Source organism: Morone saxatilis, unplaced genomic scaffold (genome assembly GCF_004916995.1).
Source record: "Morone saxatilis isolate NCDOM2014 unplaced genomic scaffold, NCSU_SB_2.0 Contig8, whole genome shotgun sequence".
Classification (NCBI taxonomy): Eukaryota; Metazoa; Chordata; class Actinopteri; family Moronidae; genus Morone; species Morone saxatilis.
In genome coordinates, this window is record NW_023340257.1 from 16,345,916 (window position 1) to 16,363,231 (window position 17,316).

At 42.5% G+C, this 17,316-nt stretch overlaps 4 protein-coding genes across 4 annotated transcripts in view; 2 read left to right on the forward strand and 2 right to left on the reverse strand.

The window, feature by feature from the left end:
- The window catches only part of tbcb (tubulin folding cofactor B), a 5,054-nt gene extending 4,858 nt beyond the window's left edge, over positions 1-196 (reverse strand). Inside the window, exon 1 of the mRNA XM_035679826.1 lies at positions 38-196. The gene's annotated coding sequence lies outside the window, so the exon portion shown is untranslated. The remainder of the gene's footprint in view (positions 1-37) is intronic.
- A 2,713-nt stretch (positions 197-2,909) lies between these two features.
- On the forward strand, positions 2,910-11,165 carry six5 (SIX homeobox 5). Its single transcript, XM_035679827.1, has 3 exons — positions 2,910-3,635; positions 5,694-7,198; positions 8,148-11,165. Exons 1-3 carry the CDS (start codon positions 2,950-2,952, stop codon positions 8,807-8,809), a joined length of 2,853 nt encoding a protein of 950 aa, XP_035535720.1. The 5' UTR covers positions 2,910-2,949; the 3' UTR covers positions 8,810-11,165.
- A 303-nt stretch (positions 11,166-11,468) lies between these two features.
- six9 (SIX homeobox 9) lies at positions 11,469-13,870 on the forward strand. The gene is made up of 3 exons (XM_035679829.1): positions 11,469-12,067; positions 12,837-12,997; positions 13,712-13,870. Exons 1-3 carry the CDS (start codon positions 11,471-11,473, stop codon positions 13,857-13,859), a joined length of 906 nt encoding a protein of 301 aa, XP_035535722.1. The 5' UTR covers positions 11,469-11,470; the 3' UTR covers positions 13,860-13,870.
- Positions 13,871-13,918: 48 nt separating this feature from the next.
- The window catches only part of qpctla (glutaminyl-peptide cyclotransferase-like a), a 4,780-nt gene continuing 1,382 nt past the window's right edge, over positions 13,919-17,316 (reverse strand). The window contains exons 2-7 of the mRNA XM_035679828.1: positions 16,865-17,011; positions 16,483-16,776; positions 15,881-16,042; positions 15,352-15,451; positions 15,144-15,260; positions 13,919-15,039 (exon numbers count right to left, since the gene is read on the reverse strand). Of these exons, the coding sequence (XP_035535721.1) occupies positions 14,894-15,039; positions 15,144-15,260; positions 15,352-15,451; positions 15,881-16,042; positions 16,483-16,776; positions 16,865-17,011 (966 nt within the window). The 3' untranslated portion in view covers positions 13,919-14,893. The remainder of the gene's footprint in view (positions 15,040-15,143; positions 15,261-15,351; positions 15,452-15,880; positions 16,043-16,482; positions 16,777-16,864; positions 17,012-17,316) is intronic.

A 17,316-nucleotide genomic window follows, 5' to 3' on the forward strand; every position in this document is an offset into this window, starting at 1 on the left:
CCACTGAGGACCCACTGAGGGCCACTCACTTACTTACATGTATTTTCTGGCGGTGTTCAGCTCGAAGAAGCCCACTCGACACAGTAACCAGCGCTCTCAGTGTCGCAGCTCGTTGTTTGATGCGTTGCTTCGCCACGCCAAAAGAAAAACACGTGACCGCCTCATCGCCCCACCTCGCTACGTCACATTAGGGGAGGCGTCATCAGTATTTAACGGTAGAAATTAGAGCCGTTGACTCTGTTTTTAAAGCGATCCGAGTTTTTACACAAACTTTATTGAACGAAATATACTGAAACCAGTGAAAACTGCTTATATTCAGACTCTGTCATCACGGTCTCACGTTAAATCCGTCCAGAGCAGTACCGTAGGTCGCCCAGCAGATGTCGCCAGTTGTGTTTAACTTGCTGTGGTTGTGCCACATTAAAACAGCAGTTGCTGCTGCGCCCAACTTTCTGGAACGTTCTGCCCAACCCGGGCAGGGAAGAACCAATCACAGCAGAGAGCTCATGAATTCAACCAATGGTGTTACGTTACGAAGGGAAAAGGGGCCGCGGCACCGCCCACTTACCGGTTGATTGACAGACTCGAAAACCAATCATAAGACAGGAGTGACTGTGACGGTTGATGTAAACACACGGTGGCGCTATCTTCTAGCCTAAAACATGAAGACCACCACAGAGTTTATTGTGTGGAGTATTTTAAACAGGATACATGATGCAACCAGGCATTTTGCCTGTTGTTTTAAAGTTAACAACTCTGTAATAAGCAATTATAGGCCTGCACTTTATATTACTACATGTTTGAGCTAATAACCTGCTTTATCTCCAGCCATAATGAATCCACGCCTCAGTAATGATCAATTCTAACAAAAGACCATTATCATTTTGGTTTCCACTCACACAGAATTACAGTAGTTACAGAATATTATATTATTATCATTTAAAGGATTATTATATACTGTGTTATGGATATGAAATCATATTGCTGCATTAGCTGTCATTTATAAATCATCTATTTTGAAAAAATTCTGCAGATTTAGTTATTTTATATGACAGGAAACAATCTCCCTGCCAGAAAAACAAGTCTTTTCCTTTAATCATTTTAAAAAACAAAAGTATTTCTCCACACAGATAACAGACTAGAGCATGTATGGACAGATAAAAGATCAAACAAAGCAGGGAGTTACAACAAAACCCCCGGCAGGGAGGAGTACAGAGGGGGGCTGAGACAAACCCACAGTCCACAGTGAAGATCCACATTCCTATGGTCCTTGATGGAGACAGAGGTCTGCAAACCTGCCTGGCCTTATTTACACCTCACCTGGAGGTCACATGTAGTATGTGGCACTTGAATCTTATCATAAAGAAGTGTTGTTTTATTCATTAATGTGTGAGTTTCAGATTAAGGCCTGTACATACAAATAAAAGCCTTCAGTTTTTGTCATTGTAACAGTGCTAAAATCTAGTTACGTCATTTATTTTCTGTACTCGTCCTAAAACCTTTGTCCGATATACAGAAAGTATTGCCACTTTATATTCAATGAAGAGATAGCACAGCATTAAAGTGGTCTAAATAGATGTTTTGCACACCTGCTGTAAAACAAACAAACATCAAACATGTCACAAATGCAAATAATACCGGCTGTGTTAGTGCAGGCTTAATTGTTTGTGTTTCCAGTGAAAGTATTTGCATTAGGAAACCACCGCAGACACACCAAACCATAGGATCCGGTCGGGAAACTGGGATGACTGCATACTTAAACAAACACTGTCTTTTTATTATTATTATTTTTGGGAATAAATATCATATGGCATTCTCTAATCTCCTGAAAAAAAAACTATTGAGGGATGTAATGTTATAGTATATAGTGCATGATATGAAATTTGAAAACATCAAAACTCTTTTACATGTTACTGGATGAACAGCAGTGTTGGTGTGTATTGAATCTCGACATCTGCCATTAAAAAGAACCATAATAATTGTTAATCATACAGGATACGGCTACATGTAGAATCTCTTAAGGATGCTATTAAAATAAATATGTAGTAAGAATTATCAAAAACAAGTGTTTCATCATTATAGATATTGGCTGAGATATGAGCACTGCAGTAGAATTGAAACAATTAATCAATTAATTGATTAGTAGATTGACAGAATATAAATCTGAACATTCACACAATCAGTTAATAGCTAAAGAATTGCTAAAAAAAAAATACACTTCAGAGGGAAACACTGCACACCAGCTGCCTACACAGTAACACACCAGTAATAATCTGATAATATAATAATCTGACAGGGGCTAATTAGTATGTCTATTTACAATTATCTTCATTGTCAATTAACCTAGTGATTGTTTTCTGCACTAGTCGATAAATCCTTTTTATAAGCAGCAAATGATCACATTTTAAAAGGTGGAGCCAGAGGAAGTTTAGCATTTTAGCTTGAAAAGTGACTGAAATGATTCATGGTTTAAAATATTTCATTAATTAACTGATTAATAGCGCTCTACTTTCTTTTCTTGCAACCGATTGTGTAGTTTTAGTGAAGTACAACCATGAATGCATGACTAGTACTTGTAGAGGAGTATTTTAACATTACAACATTCATACTTTTACTCCCTATACTTGTTCCATCTACCACATTAGTCAGATGTTTGTGAAATTAAACCCTACTGAAGAGGAACGAGCTAGTAAAAAATGAGTTAGGACATAAATATGTTAATGTTTAAATATCCTAACACACAAAGGTTAATCTAAATAGTAATTTTGAACAAAGGCAGTACATAGTGTCTAAAAGGGGCGTGATCGCTGGTCGTCTGCAGACACAGTTGTGGTTTGGCCGACTGGCTCAGTGTGGGAGAGAGCACAGCGCTGCAGAGGGAGGGAGGGAGGGAGAGAGGAGGAGGAGGAACTACTGGAGGAGAAAAAAAAAAAAAAAGTTAAAGTAAAAATGGCTTCCTTGTCTTTGGAGTCTACAGAACAATCTGAGAACAGCCCAGAGGAGTCAACGGCAGCGGAGCCCAAAGAAGAGGAAGATCCGGTCCAAGTTTCGGAACAATTACTCCAAAGTTTCCAAAAGTCGGCTCTGAGTTTCTCCACTGACCAAGTATCATGTCTCTGCGAGGCCCTTCTGCAGGCGGGCAATGTGGATCGCCTGTGGAGATTTCTATCCACCATACCTCCTTCGTCCGAGCTGCTACGTGGCAACGAGACCCTGCTGAAGGCCCAAGCACTGGTGGCTTTCCACCGGGAAGAATTCAAGGAGCTGTACGCCATCCTGGAGAGCCACGACTTCCACCAGTCTAACCATGGGTTCCTGCAGGACCTGTACCTGAAAGCCCGCTACAAGGAGGCGGAGAGGTCCCGGGGCCGCAGCCTGGGCGCAGTGGACAAGTACCGGCTCAGGAAGAAGTTCCCCCTGCCCAAGACCATCTGGGACGGAGAGGAGACCGTGTACTGCTTTAAAGAGAAGTCCCGCAATGCACTGAAGGAGTGCTATAAGAGCAACAGGTACCCCACTCCGGACGAGAAGAAAAACCTGGCCAAAGTCACCGGACTGTCCCTCACACAGGTCAGCAACTGGTTCAAGAACCGGAGGCAGAGGGACAGGACCCCGTCCGGGACCCACAGCAAAAGGCAAGAGCAACAACAACAACAACAACAAAAACAACACCGCAAACACATTTACTGCATTATAGATTGAGCTTGGTGAAAAGTCACAGGCTACACACAGCTGTCCTCAACTCTCATTTGTGTATCTGAGAGCGGGTTGTTACTTTGTGTTGTTTTATGACACCAACGATCACTCTGAGTTATCACTGAAACCACCAGACCAAAACCCTAATGGTAAACAAAGACCTACAGGCCTGCACAGGGGGACACACAGAGACTGTGTACACATTACACTTCAAAGTAATATAATTAACTACAAAAAAAAATAACATCGCATGAATTAAGAGGGTGGACAGAGGGGCTGACTTTTGACAGGAGTAAAGCCACACAGGTCTGAGACCAGGAGCATGTTGCTTTGTTATGAAATGTGAGATCCAGGCGCCCACCGTGGCTCAAGTTTCCTGAAACCCTGCACCGCTGCCCGGGGCCTGCAGGGTGACCGAGGTTAAGTAAAAGCTTAAACTAAGGGGAATGTGGGGGCGGTAAACAGGAACCAATAAAACAAATAATAATCTGCTTAATTAGTTTCACACGGGCTGAAATCTCGGAGTTTTACAGCCCCTATTTTACTAAGCAGGTTGGGGCGGGAGATAAGAGAGAATACAGCTGACTTATCTTATCTTGAGGGGGTTTGTGGTGGTCTGGTATGGTAGACTAGGCTGCACACATTAACCAGAACACAGGCCCTAAAAGAGCTTCTAGGAATCTAATCCTGCTTCCTGTCTGCACACTTTTATAATGAACTACTGGCAGAATTTGGTGAGTTTAGCAGAAAGTTGGAAGAAGGATGATGGAAGTAATAATACTGAATGGTTGGATTAAAACTACTTACCACTGAAACATCTATTCAACACAAAGTGGGCAAACTAGAACAAAATGTACATTTTTAATTTCTAGTGTACTTTTCCCAGCTCATAAATATCTGATATTTAGAAAAATAACTTCATTCTTCGACTGCTGACTCTAATAATTGATGTTATCGTGTAAATCTTGTCACACAAACTTCTTGTCATCAGATAAATGCATTGCTTTCATTATCAGATTTGCATATTTGTAAACTGGGGATGTTCAGATACCATTTTTTACTACAAACTAAAAACCAATCTATATATTTACTGTATGTTATATTACATTATTTTTACAAGCATATAGTACTAAGCCTATATAGTTACTATTGTTGTCTTTGCTATCCTGGGAGAAAAAAACGGTGAATAGGACACTGCGGTAAAGTACCTGGGTCCCATTACAGTGTTTCAGATCGGTACACAGACTCTCTGATACCAAATACTGCATTTTAGTCAGACATTCCTCCAATACTGTTAATGGAAAAGCTCTAATTGTACACAGTGCAAATGTGTCTGGACTGTTTAGTAAACCAGAAAATGAATGAATGCATCAAACAATACATAATATATTCAGATTTGAAGCCCCTGAACAGAAATCAATGAAATACGTAAAGATGAGTCTTGGTCCGTTTGTGTAAGGTAGAGCTGCAACAATTAGTCAATTACTCCTTTAGTTGTCAACTATTAATATCTGCAACAATTTTAATAATCGATAAATAGTTTTGAGTCATTTCTTAAAGAGTAAAAGTCAAAATGTCTGATTTCAACTTCTTAAATGTAAATATTTTCTGGTTTCTTTGGTTCTGTGACAGTAAACTGAATAACTTTGGGTTGTGACGTCATTTGGGGTTGTGGGAAACAGTGATCAACGTTATTCAATTTTCTGACATTTTACGGACCAAACAACTAATCATTTAATTGAGAAACTGATCGATGGATTAATCTTTTATGAAAGTAAAAGTAAGCAGCTCTTGTTCAACCTCAAAACATTTGTATTTTACAGCTTTGGTAAACATAAAGCCACAATAAAATTGCTCCACCACATAATGTCGTAAATTCAAAACATTTAAAGGATTATAAAATTACAAAAGGAATCAATAGCTTGTGTTTTATAAGCATTTAAATGCCACACACATTTCCCCTTTTATTTAACCCATTTATTTTTCCTTTGCTCCAGTGAGTCTGATGGGAACCACAGCACTGACGACGAGGCGAGCCCCATGGACGACGCCCCTGACAAACCGGAGGAGGCTGCTGGCTCCACGGCGTCCATCATCTCTCTCTCTGCCGTCCCCTGTAGCACAGGAGGCCAGCTCATCCTCAACGGGTCCGGTGGCTTCCTCACAGCCTCGCAGTCATTACTCCTAAATGGGAATTCCCTGATCTCCAGCACTGGCGCTGGTGTCATAATTAACGGGCTAAGCTTGGGCGATTGCCAGACAGTCACACTGAGTCCTGTTGCAACCAACTCTCCTTTGATACTGAACGGGGCTCAAGTAATAACCAAACCTAGTATCAGTATGCAGCAGCAAGCGGTTTCCGTGACAGAGCAAGAGGTTTCAGCCATGGAGGCCAAGCCGAGCAGTCTTCCAGCGGTTGTTCTGAGCACTAACACCACACCAGTCTCAAACCATCCATCCATCATCTCTATTCCTCTGCAAACCAAGACGGTCAGCGACAATGCAACGGATTACATCAGTGTCCCTGATTCAGAGGGCAGCAGCCAGACAGTATCTTCCTCTTCTTCATCTTTATCCCCCTCCTCACCAACTCTGTCCTCCCCAAACAGTCTCCCCTCACTAGTCTTAACGCAAAACACCCAACACCAGGAGTCCCTCACCCTCCCGGCCTCTATGTCGTCCGCAGGCATGGTGATCTCCAGTTCTGCCATGCCTCTCTCCAGTCATGGGGAGTATGTTGTCTTTGCCACTGCTGGCTCCCAGTTAAACCCTTGTAGCTCCGTGGTTTCCTCCAGCAACTCCACCCCTCAGGTCTTCTCTCTGCCCCAGGTTGTGCCTTCCATCCAGGGTATACCAGTATCCCAGCTGGTCCAGCACTCATCAGGAGCCCAGGTGTCTCAGTGCCCTCAGCTGGTCCCAGTATCTCCTCTCACCACACCAGCTCCGCAGTTTCAAACCCAGACAGTGAACACAGGCAACAGACTGGTGCAACAGCAGCAGGATGCTTCAACAACTCTGCCTGAAGGTGCCACAACCATAGTCTCCATCTCACAGCTGAACAACAATCAGATCCCACAGCGAACGGCACACCACCAGCTGGGGGACCACACCACAAACTCCACACCCAGTAAAATCCAGGTGCCACAAGTTATCTCCATCTCTTCCCCGACACAAGTAGTCCCGGTCCCCCAAGCCAAAGGCACCACACCGGCACAGTTAGTCCCCCTCTCCATGCCTCAGCTGGTCCCAGTCTCACCCATTCAGACTTCGTCCACCATCTCTTTCCCCCAAGTGGTACCTGCCAGTCCTTCTCTCTCCATCCCCTCTGCTGGAGTGCCATTACAGATCCTGACTTCAGCTCCCACAGCTGCAGGCGTCGCTCAGGGTCCTCTCAGGATAAACCAGCTGAGGCCCATTCAGAGTGTGGGTCCCCCAACCAGCATGGCCCCCAGTGTGCAGCTCCTCAACTCTGGGATCCTTCAGCTGCCCTCAGCTCCTCCAGGTACACTGCGTTCATTAGATATTTGCAGAATTTATTAAGAATTTTAACAACTTTTCAAGCAAAACTGCCAAAATGTTGCCACTTCCAGCCTCTCAAATGTGAGGATTTGATTGTTTTTTTGTGTCACATATGATAATAAACTGATTATCTCTGGGATTTGAGCTATTGATCAGATAAAAACAATTTTAAGACATGAATTTGGGCTGGGATTCTTCACAATTGTCTGACATAGATATATGAGAATAATTGAGACAATAATCAGCTGATTAATCAACAGTGAAGCTAATAATTACTTGGAGCTGCAATAGCGAGTTTATGTATTAAAGTTTGTTTATTCGGAAAGGAACAAGATTTTCATTCTTTATATAGCATCTGTTAAACTGTTGTCTTTTCTTTATACTGAAGGTGCATGATGACTATTAACTAATCTAAGTAAGAAGCATTTCATTACACGGATTAGCTGATGCAAAGTCACTTAGCCAGTAGCTATAGAAATAGTACACAATGAGGTTAAACAACGTCTACTATAGCCCAAGGTGTTTTATCATCATGTTATCATCAGTCTAAAACCTACATAATTAAATTAAACCCTCACAACTGATGAACTGTTATCTAACAATAAATCGATTAACAAGATAGTGTTTCATCCATAACACACCTGAGAAATGATGCCTAAAATAAACTGAAAAAATATGTTCTTACACAAAACACCAGAGAAACAGATTGTAAAACACAAACAAGTTTTAATAAATTAAACTAAACAGAATACCAAGACAGACTATTATTAATGCCTGATTGACATATTCTTTATTACAACTGTTTATTGTGTAAAACATGTAATTGTAAGTACTGCTCTGTAAATGAATCTGCTGCCTCCATGTATAGGTAGTTAAAAGCTGTACTGGTGCGTCTGCTGTTTCTGACATTGTTCCCTTTATCACCGCTGCAGGTAACCTCCTCCTCGGTGGAAGCCCCTACCTGAGTGTCCAGCAGGGCAAGCTCATTCTGACCATCCCAGCAGGCATTCAACTCACCAGTTTGCCCCTCAAACCAGTCCCTGACGCTTCACCCATCACCGCTAATGGTCCCATTCTCACCCCCTCCACTCCCCCTGTAGCCTCCCAGCCTTCCACCACCTCCGGCTCAACCCCCATTAGCCTCACATCACCTTCCCTAAACTTCATCAACTTGTCTCCACCGTACTGTGCTCCAGAGACTGGGACACCCGCCATCCCCTCCCCTCACACGCTGGACCATTCAGTCACCTCCACGACGCCAAACGCTCTTACTCCAGAAAGTATGCTGACCCTCAGTCCCATGTACAGTGGAGTGACACCCAACACCCAGTTGTCCCAACCAGCCTGGAGCCCTGTGCCTCTTTCCACGTCAGCTAGTCTAACTCTGTTTGATGTCCGCGGCAAGGGGGACCTACCTGTAGACCCGGCTTTGTTAGGTCTACCCGGAGGAGAGTCGCTGCTTCTAGGAAGTCCCTCGTCAGAGCACGATGTGGAAGCCAACTCGGCACTGGGGAATCCAGAGGAGATGGATGGGGACTCCAAGATTCTTACTCAGCTCCAGTCGGTCCCTGTGGATGACGAGCTGGGCCTGTAGTCTGTTTACGTTGCTAGTTGGCAACCCCATATCTCTAAAAACAAAAAAACAATGAAACATACAGCAGGTTACTGACTCTGCTGTCTTTTTTTAATCCACATTGTCAATCCTCTGAGAAATGTCTTTCACAACAGAACAATGATGCTCTCTCATTAGGGACTGATACCATCATGGTCTTAGCTGCCACTTTTGAGATAAACCCTCTGCAGCTCTATTTCACAGGGATAGGCAGAGTTACAGGGGTTTGCCTTATAAGATTTTGCATCTGAGAGGTTTTTGTCCGTACGTGCCTTTCCTGTTTTATCAGATCCAGACAGAAGACTGACTCAGATTAGTGTGCTTGGCCCAGTTGCAGGTCCTGGTGTGTTTTTTAAAAGAAAAAAAAAAAAGACTATTATGCAAGGCACGATGGCTTTGCCTATTCTCTCAGCTCTTCTTTGCAGTTTTGTGGACTGCAGACCGAGTTCAGCTGTACTTGGAAAAGATGTCTGGGGTTCCTGCTGGCAGTAGAAGTAGTTAGTAAAAATACACCGAAGTATCTGGCAAAGGCTTAAAAATCTAGAAATAAGAGTACTGCCTGCCTCTCCAGAGCTCAGACATTCAGGATGTTCTTTTTCTTGTTCACAGCCGCCTCAATATATTTCTTCTGACAGCACTCCAGGAATATACTGAAGATTATATTCTTCACAGAACCAAGTTGAGTTTTATGTGAAACCTTTGAAATTGTTCCTCATCCATTATAACATCATCGTTTCAAGGGCTATAAAACAGTATTTTATTACTGAAGTCTGGGGCTGAAACACGCAGCCTAACTTCATTTTATCAGTAAACTGATTTAATGCAGTTTTTAAGAGAGAATTCTGCCCTCCATTAGTACAAATATAACACAGGAAATAAAAGGGTCTATACTCTATGCAATGCATGTTTAGTTTCTTCATAGGACACTATGTGGCACAATGGCTGAGTTAAAAAGCCAGTACACTTGGGAGATAAAACGTTTTTTAAATGCGCATGACAGTACATTACACTAAAATATTTGCTGTGAGCCCACATAGTGATATTGTTGTTTGTCAAAAGCATCCAAAATATCTGTTTGTTGATATTGATAAGTGCCTTATTTTAAAGCTTACAGGTTTGATGTTTTTGAAATGTTTTGACTTTTTACACAGTTTTACAATTGCTATATACCCGACCAAATTTTGGGATTCACTTTATGGACTTTTTTTTTTTCTGAATTCCCACATTTATGTGTTTTTTTATCTCCATTGAAACATAATGTGGCAGTGTTGGCTGCATAGTCACAACTCTAGCTCCTCTTTTGTTTGTATATTTTGCACCTTTCATTCACACAATGTTTACGCTGCGCTGCCGTATTGTTATGACAGTTGTTGGACTCATATTCTTTTCTGAAATTTCATTTTCTTTCTTAATTTGACCTTAATAACACACACACTTGACAGAATAGCTAAAGAGGTAAATCAGAAAGCAGGATACTGATTTCCTGATGAAATCTGTCATAAATTGATGGAACACCTCCGTCAATTTAAACCTAAAACTTCCTGTCATCATATGAGCTTTTGCACTGTCATAACACAGGTAGCGGTCAAACCTTTGGCCAATTATGGTACACAAAAAATACACTTCAGTGTCACGTCTAGTTACAATAATGGCCTTTGTGGGTTTTTTTTTTATTAGTATGTTTGTTGTTTGTCTTTTTTTTGTACATTTAATCTATTTAAAGCACGTATCAATCGGTTTCTTGTTTTAACTGAAACAAATGAGACATAAAGCGGATAGAAAATGACATTCATTTTCACTTGGAAGGTCACATTGTTGTGCAAGCTGAGGTTTTACAATCTTAAGATTACTGCTATTTTAATGGCAGATAGGTCATTTTAAAATACAGTAGGTCACCCCTTGTTAATAAAATTTAAGGTAATTTGTGGCCTTTGGGTAGATCATTAAATGGCTTGGACAAATCAATTTTAGTTAAAAAAAACAAATCAGAACATTTAAAGTAGTTAGGGGTAAAGGGAAATGTGTCCTATATGTAAAATACGGTAGCCTGCGTTTGTTTATATGAGCCATTTCTTACCAAAGTATGTAGACATTAAAGCCTCTGTGGGCTTACGCACATTTGTAGCCCTGTTTGTTTGTAGCCTGGGATATGTTTCTACTCTCCTCCTACCTGACACAGGACGTATATGACTCCAGATGTAACCAAAGATAATGTATTTTGATTGTTATGAAAGGGATCATTTGTATCTGTCATTCAAGGTTCTTGTTTTTCTCATTTTTGTATTCAAATGCATTTTATTTTTTATATTACATAATATTGTAATAAACTACATTTACAAAAAAGAGATCTGGTATTAGTTAGCGTTCTCGTTTTGCTTGTACTCATGAATCACAAGGTGGCACTGCGGGTTATTGTTGGCACTAAAACTTTGTTGTTTCTGAGGATTTGGCTTCTGATTTGGCAAGAAAATGTTATGTAAATGTTTTTTATTTCTGCAAGGCAAAACCATCTCTCTCTCTCTCTCTGGGCGAGTGCCAATACAATAGATCCTCACTCTGTTTGTACAAGAAGAGGCGGGATGCATGGTGTGTTGTTATAACCCTGATGGTCTCAGGTTACCTGCGATTTGATTCTGCCCGGGCATGATGAGTCATGATAAACACACATGCATGTTCACTCCAGGTGTTGTTCGTCTGCAGACGAGCCACAATGCTCCACAGAGGCTTCAGCTGTTCGCAGGTCAAACTTCAGAGAGGTTGTTAGACAATATCTCCACACAGACTTTGGTTCAACTTACATCTCAAGACTCTTTGGGCCACCATCCTCTTTCCATAGCGATGATCTTCACAGCAGAGCAGGTGGCCTGTGTGTGCGAGGTCCTCCTGCAGACCGGTTGCATGGATCGTCTTGCTGGCTTCCTCCGCACTCTTCCTCCTCCTTCCCTCTACTCCTACTCCTCTTCTCCTTGCCCCGGGGAGCTGGAGAGTGTACTGAAGGCTAAAGCCGCAGTGGCCTTTCACCAGGGTCGCTTCACTGACCTCTACACCCTGCTAAAGGGCTTCCCCTTCTCCCCACGCAGCCAACCGCTCCTGCAGCAGCTGTGGCTCAGAGCCCACTACATGGAGGCCGAGAGGCAGAAGGGCCGACCCCTGGGAGCTGTGGGGAAGTATCGCGTAAGGAGAAAGTTCCCTCTACCACACACAATCTGGGATGGAGAGGAGACCACCTACTGTTTCAAGGTAGAAAAATGTGATCTTAACATTGTGAATATTGATTAGCTATCAGTAAACGGTGGTATAAAGTACCTATAAGTACATACATTTAATCAACTACAGTTTTACTTGTATTATACTTGAGCATGCAAATATTGTACTTTTCTGTAATTAGGCTATCATAAGTTACTTTGCAGACTTTACACAAAGTGTATGATCTTCCTCCAGAATGTGATTAGTTACAGATTAATATACTCACAAGCAGATTTATGTACTTGTACTTGTGTTGATGCTCCACATCAAGCAGCTACAAGTGTAAAATGATAAAAATAGTGTATCAACAATAACAATAAAATACAATCATCTTAAAGGAGACATTTTGCATGACTACTTTTACATTTAATAAGTATATTTTGTCAGTGAAACTTGAATGCAGGACTAATATTTGTATTTAACGTTAACACACAGATTATTATTAGTCGTTATTATTATAAGCACCTGTCGGACTACTTTTTTTTTTTACACCACTGGTGGAAACTGTCAGAAGTTAAACACTTTCTTTGGCCACCATTTGAAGTTACTAAAACAACTCCCCATGAATAAACACTGAATGGTAATGTATATGGGTGCGTACTGTAAACAGGTATTTTAGTGACTTTTATCAATACCAAGCGAACCTTGTAGCTCTGGTATTGATAAAGATGTAGTTAAAGTTCAGATAAAGTTAAAGATAAAGACCCTAATTCTTTATGTGTATCTTTGCATTCATGCTTGACTTTTTATTCAACTTAAACAGGAAAAATCTCGGAGTTTACTCCGGGAGTGGTACCATAATAAACCGTATCCCTCTACCCGGGAGAAGCGGGAGTTAGCAGCGGCCACCGGCCTGACAACCACACAGGTGAGCAACTGGTTCAAGAACCGCCGGCAGAGGGACCGAACCACGGAGGCTACCGGGTCAGTACCAGGGCAGCAGGTCACCCGGTAGGGAATCGTCCCATTTTAATAACCCACGGTTCTCCTACGTACCAACAGCAAGTTGTTTTACTAATATTACAAATATTGAGATGACTTTAAAACAGGATAAAGTAATTTATACAAGATAGTAAACGCCGAAACCACAGGACGCGGAGGGATACACGGTGACCACAGCAACCGTTGGCGTTCTGTCTCTAGGAACTAATTAACGGTTAATTTAACGGCTGTCGGTTAAAATAGTAAACGACGTAAATTTTACGTAAAATTGATCTGATTTGCATTTTTTCAGTTTTGTTACAGGACAACCTTAATTAGTGCAATTGGTAACACCTGTACTCTTACCCTACTATTTTACGTTAAAATGGCTGCTGTGAAAAAGGTCTATTAGGAGATAACATCCGTTTGTTTTCTCAACTGATAAAAAAAAACACAACTTCTCTTCATTTTCTGGTAACCCTGGTAACCCAGTGCTGTGTGTTAGTAGACTTAAAATAATTAATTAAAACACTTGCACAGACTTTAGTGGTCCATCGATTATTTTTGGGTTTTAATTGTCGTTGTCCTGTAATGGTTTAATTTTTAACTTCCTGTTGCACAAATTGTCTAATTTTACTCCTTTTTTTACACAATATGACAGCGTCCTCTGGTGGTTAAATAAAGACATGATCTACTCTTGTCTTTTTCTTCATTCAGTTTCCAAAACCCTTCCTCTGGAGGAACCTCAGGAGAGCTCTACCCTTCCTCTGACAATGATTGTTCATGTCCTGGCAGCCCTCAACCCCAGTACCATCCACCTCCACCCCTCTCTCACCCACCACCCCCTCTACATCACATCAACTGAGGCCTTCAGATGTTCACTGTGTGACTTTGTGTTGGTGTAACAGTTCTTCTTTAATGTAAAGTCTATTGTCTGGTGTCAGTAAAACAAACACAACATAGCAGATATTGTCCCGTGACTTGAACACATACAGAACACCACACAAAACATAACACACCAGTTCAGAGACGTTGCTGTAAAGCCGTGATGTTTGGAGGGTCTCTAACTCATTATTAATGTTCCCACATGGTATCAAAACATTCATAACAATCAGGTTGTTACAGGGAAGATAAGACGGGCTGGGAATATGTTTTATATCGGTTACCGAACAGCATTTTCCAGTGTTTCTGGCGTCCCTAAAATGTCATCAAATTCTAAGTGAAACAGAATAAAACTTTAACTTTATTGCAGACGTTTCACTTACACCTTTTTAAGAGGTTTCACTCTGACACAAAATGTGCAATATATAGCCGTACAGTAATAGGTAGCAGAGTTAAGAACAGCAGGTTGTAAGGCCGAGAGGACATCACTCGAGTGAAGGTAAAGTCAATATAATATATAATATTCACAGATATGACCTGGCTGTCGCTCACCTTTGTCACTGTATGAACAGTGTTCACAGCAGCTGGTTACAAAGTCCGTCTTTAAGAAGACGTTAGTGCATCTTGATCATATTAACGGAGTCAATAAATGCTACGGCTATTGTTTTTTTTTCTTCTTCACAGGAATGAAACAAAAAAAAATGAATTCACAGACTTTCCCAACTGTTCCTCCGGTACCATGTTTACCACAACTATTAACATTTTATGTAAGACTCTTTCTGTCCGCATCACACGCCGGGGGCATTTAGACATGGGGTCTCCACCTTGTTCTTCACATGAAACCACAGAGACGAGGTCAGTCCAGCATGGCCCGAGTCTTTGGTAAAGTTTGAGCTGGTTCCTGTGTGCTGTTTATTTGTCATCCGCGGGACAAACAGCACTTACCACTCCAGTGTGGGGTAAAAAAAACAAAAAAAAAACATAAGAGATCTTCAGCACGAATACTGCGTTTGGTGTTCAGAAGCCGAGGTATTCAGCCAGAAACACAGCCAGGATCTTGGTCAGGTTCACCACAGTGGGTCGGTGCATGTTCTCCTCTGTGTCGTCCAGCTTGTGCCAGAACTGTGGGAAAGGAGTGGCGATGACGTGTAGCACAGGGACACCTGTAGAGGAAGGACGAGGACGATGACTGAATGTATTTATATTATTTATGACCACATACGTCCTGTGGTGCAGTTTTCAGTCTGCAGTAATACATTTCACTCACCTTTGTGAAGGAAGGGGATGTGGTCGTCCTGCACAGGTCCAAGGTAAACGTCCTTCCTAAAATACGTCTGCTCTGAGGGGTGAGACGTCAGAAGACCCTGTCGGTGGAGTCTCTTCTCTGAGGGGACGAGGGGGCGGAGTTAGGGCGTTCAACAGATTAGGGATTTTAAATATACATGAAAAAAAAAAAAGGTACAGGCGGTGGTTACCTGCAGCAATCAGGCGGTCGAACCAGCGCGCCGTGTTATCAAAGTGATTGGCAATCAGTGGGTCAGGACCGCCGAGCAGGTCTAGCAGCACAAAGAGGTCCTGGAGAGGAAGTTAATGAGAGAGAGAGGCTGCTGAATATTGAGTTTCTTTTTAATCAAAGTACATGCAAGGACCCCCTGTATTGATGCACATCAGCTAAGAAATAGTCCCGCCTGATGAGATTTAGTTATTACATAACTTATTTAATTAACTTCTAGTCAATTCAATAATATTTAAATATTCCCATTTTTCTGTGGACCCCCTAGAACCTCCTCACGGACCCCTGTTGGTCCTCAGACCCCAGGTTGAGAACCACTGAGTTAGTTAGACAGACCTTCTGCTACTGTAAAACCGGCCTGTGTTGTTCAGCAGGCAGTCGCTAAATTCAGCCTCATACATAATTTAGAGTGTGTGTGTGTGTGTGTGTGTGTGTGTGTGTGTGTCTGGATCGAGGAAGACCACGAAGGGCGTGTATTTCTGCTTCCTCACCACAGCCTGAAGCATGGTGTTGCGCGTGGAGCCCGCGGGGTGAGGCGTGTTGGCCATGCGCTCGGCCAGGTGACGGGAGCCGTACAGCGAGTCCGTGGCGGTCCACTCCTCAAAGGACTCCTCCCCATCGAAGAACACCAGCTGAAGAGACACTGGAAGTTTCTGGAGGAGGAAATCAAATTAAAATACACTGAAGACCAGGTTCTCCTTCCGCAGTGATGTTGCAGTGTGTTCTCCTACAGTAACTACATAAATCACAGCCTCTGGAGAGATACTGCTATATACAGATGACTGCTGCAAAGAAAATAAGGGGCTGGAGTCAGCGTTTTCTTTCCTATACTGCAGGCAGCGAGGCAAGGAGGGAAATGAGAGTCTACGGGGGGAAAAAGAGAAAAACTACATTTGTCAGCATGTCAGACTTTTTCTCTCACTGGAAGGAACACAAGAAAGCATTTAAAGATAGAATATGTAAAATGTCTATAAATACTAGACCTATGTATATATTTTGTTGAGTTGTGGTCTTCTATTATCCCAAATGTTCCCAACAATGTTCAAACTCTAACTTTATTCAGGTCAGGTGGTCACATTTCTACGATACACACCTGCTGTTTGAATGATCGAAGCTGGGCGTCCAGAGAGGTGGCGAGCTCCAGAATCATAGCGCACGGCACTGCCGAGTCACTGGCCCCCAGAAACACCTTCCCCGGGGCCTGGGGGTCCGGAGGCAGAGCCTTGGAGTCATAGTGGCAGGCCAGGAGCAGCCTGCGAGGGGCCGAAGGGTCCAGAGTGGCTACGATGTTGGTGAACGCCACCTGGCCACGAGGGGTCGAAGACTGGAAGGAGTCTAAGTCTATGGCCCAGCCAGCAGACAGCGAAGACAGAGTGGAGGTGATGTGCTGAAAGAAGGAGGGGAGGGGGCATTAAAGAGGAACATTAAGGGAGAATGTATAAAGAGGAGGGGGCTATAAATACTCTCACACACACCTGCTGTACAGCCAGGCTGCCTTGTGTTCCTGGGAGCCTCTCTATCAGGATGGGCCGCAGGTGAGTCTCCCACAGGCGAGAACCATCCACCTGAGAGGCCAGACGGCGGATTTGGGCTGGAGAGCACTTACTGGGTTTGTGGGACAACTGGATGGACGCGGGATAAGATTAATGAGTAAAAAGCAAAAATGTGTGAAGACGCAATGTATTCAGCAAACAACCACACAGAGAACTCGTCACAGGGTTGATGTGGATCAGAACTTGCTGATCCAGTATGCAACAATACAAGTGCACAAACACTGGAGGGGGGACTCACTGAGCCGGGAGACATCGTGTGTTCAGTAGTTAAACTTTTGATATAAGAAAATATTTGCACAGTTATTAATTCTGGATTTTTTAAATGGAGGGAGAATGTGATTTTAATACATTTTAATGTGGAAATGTAATTTTTC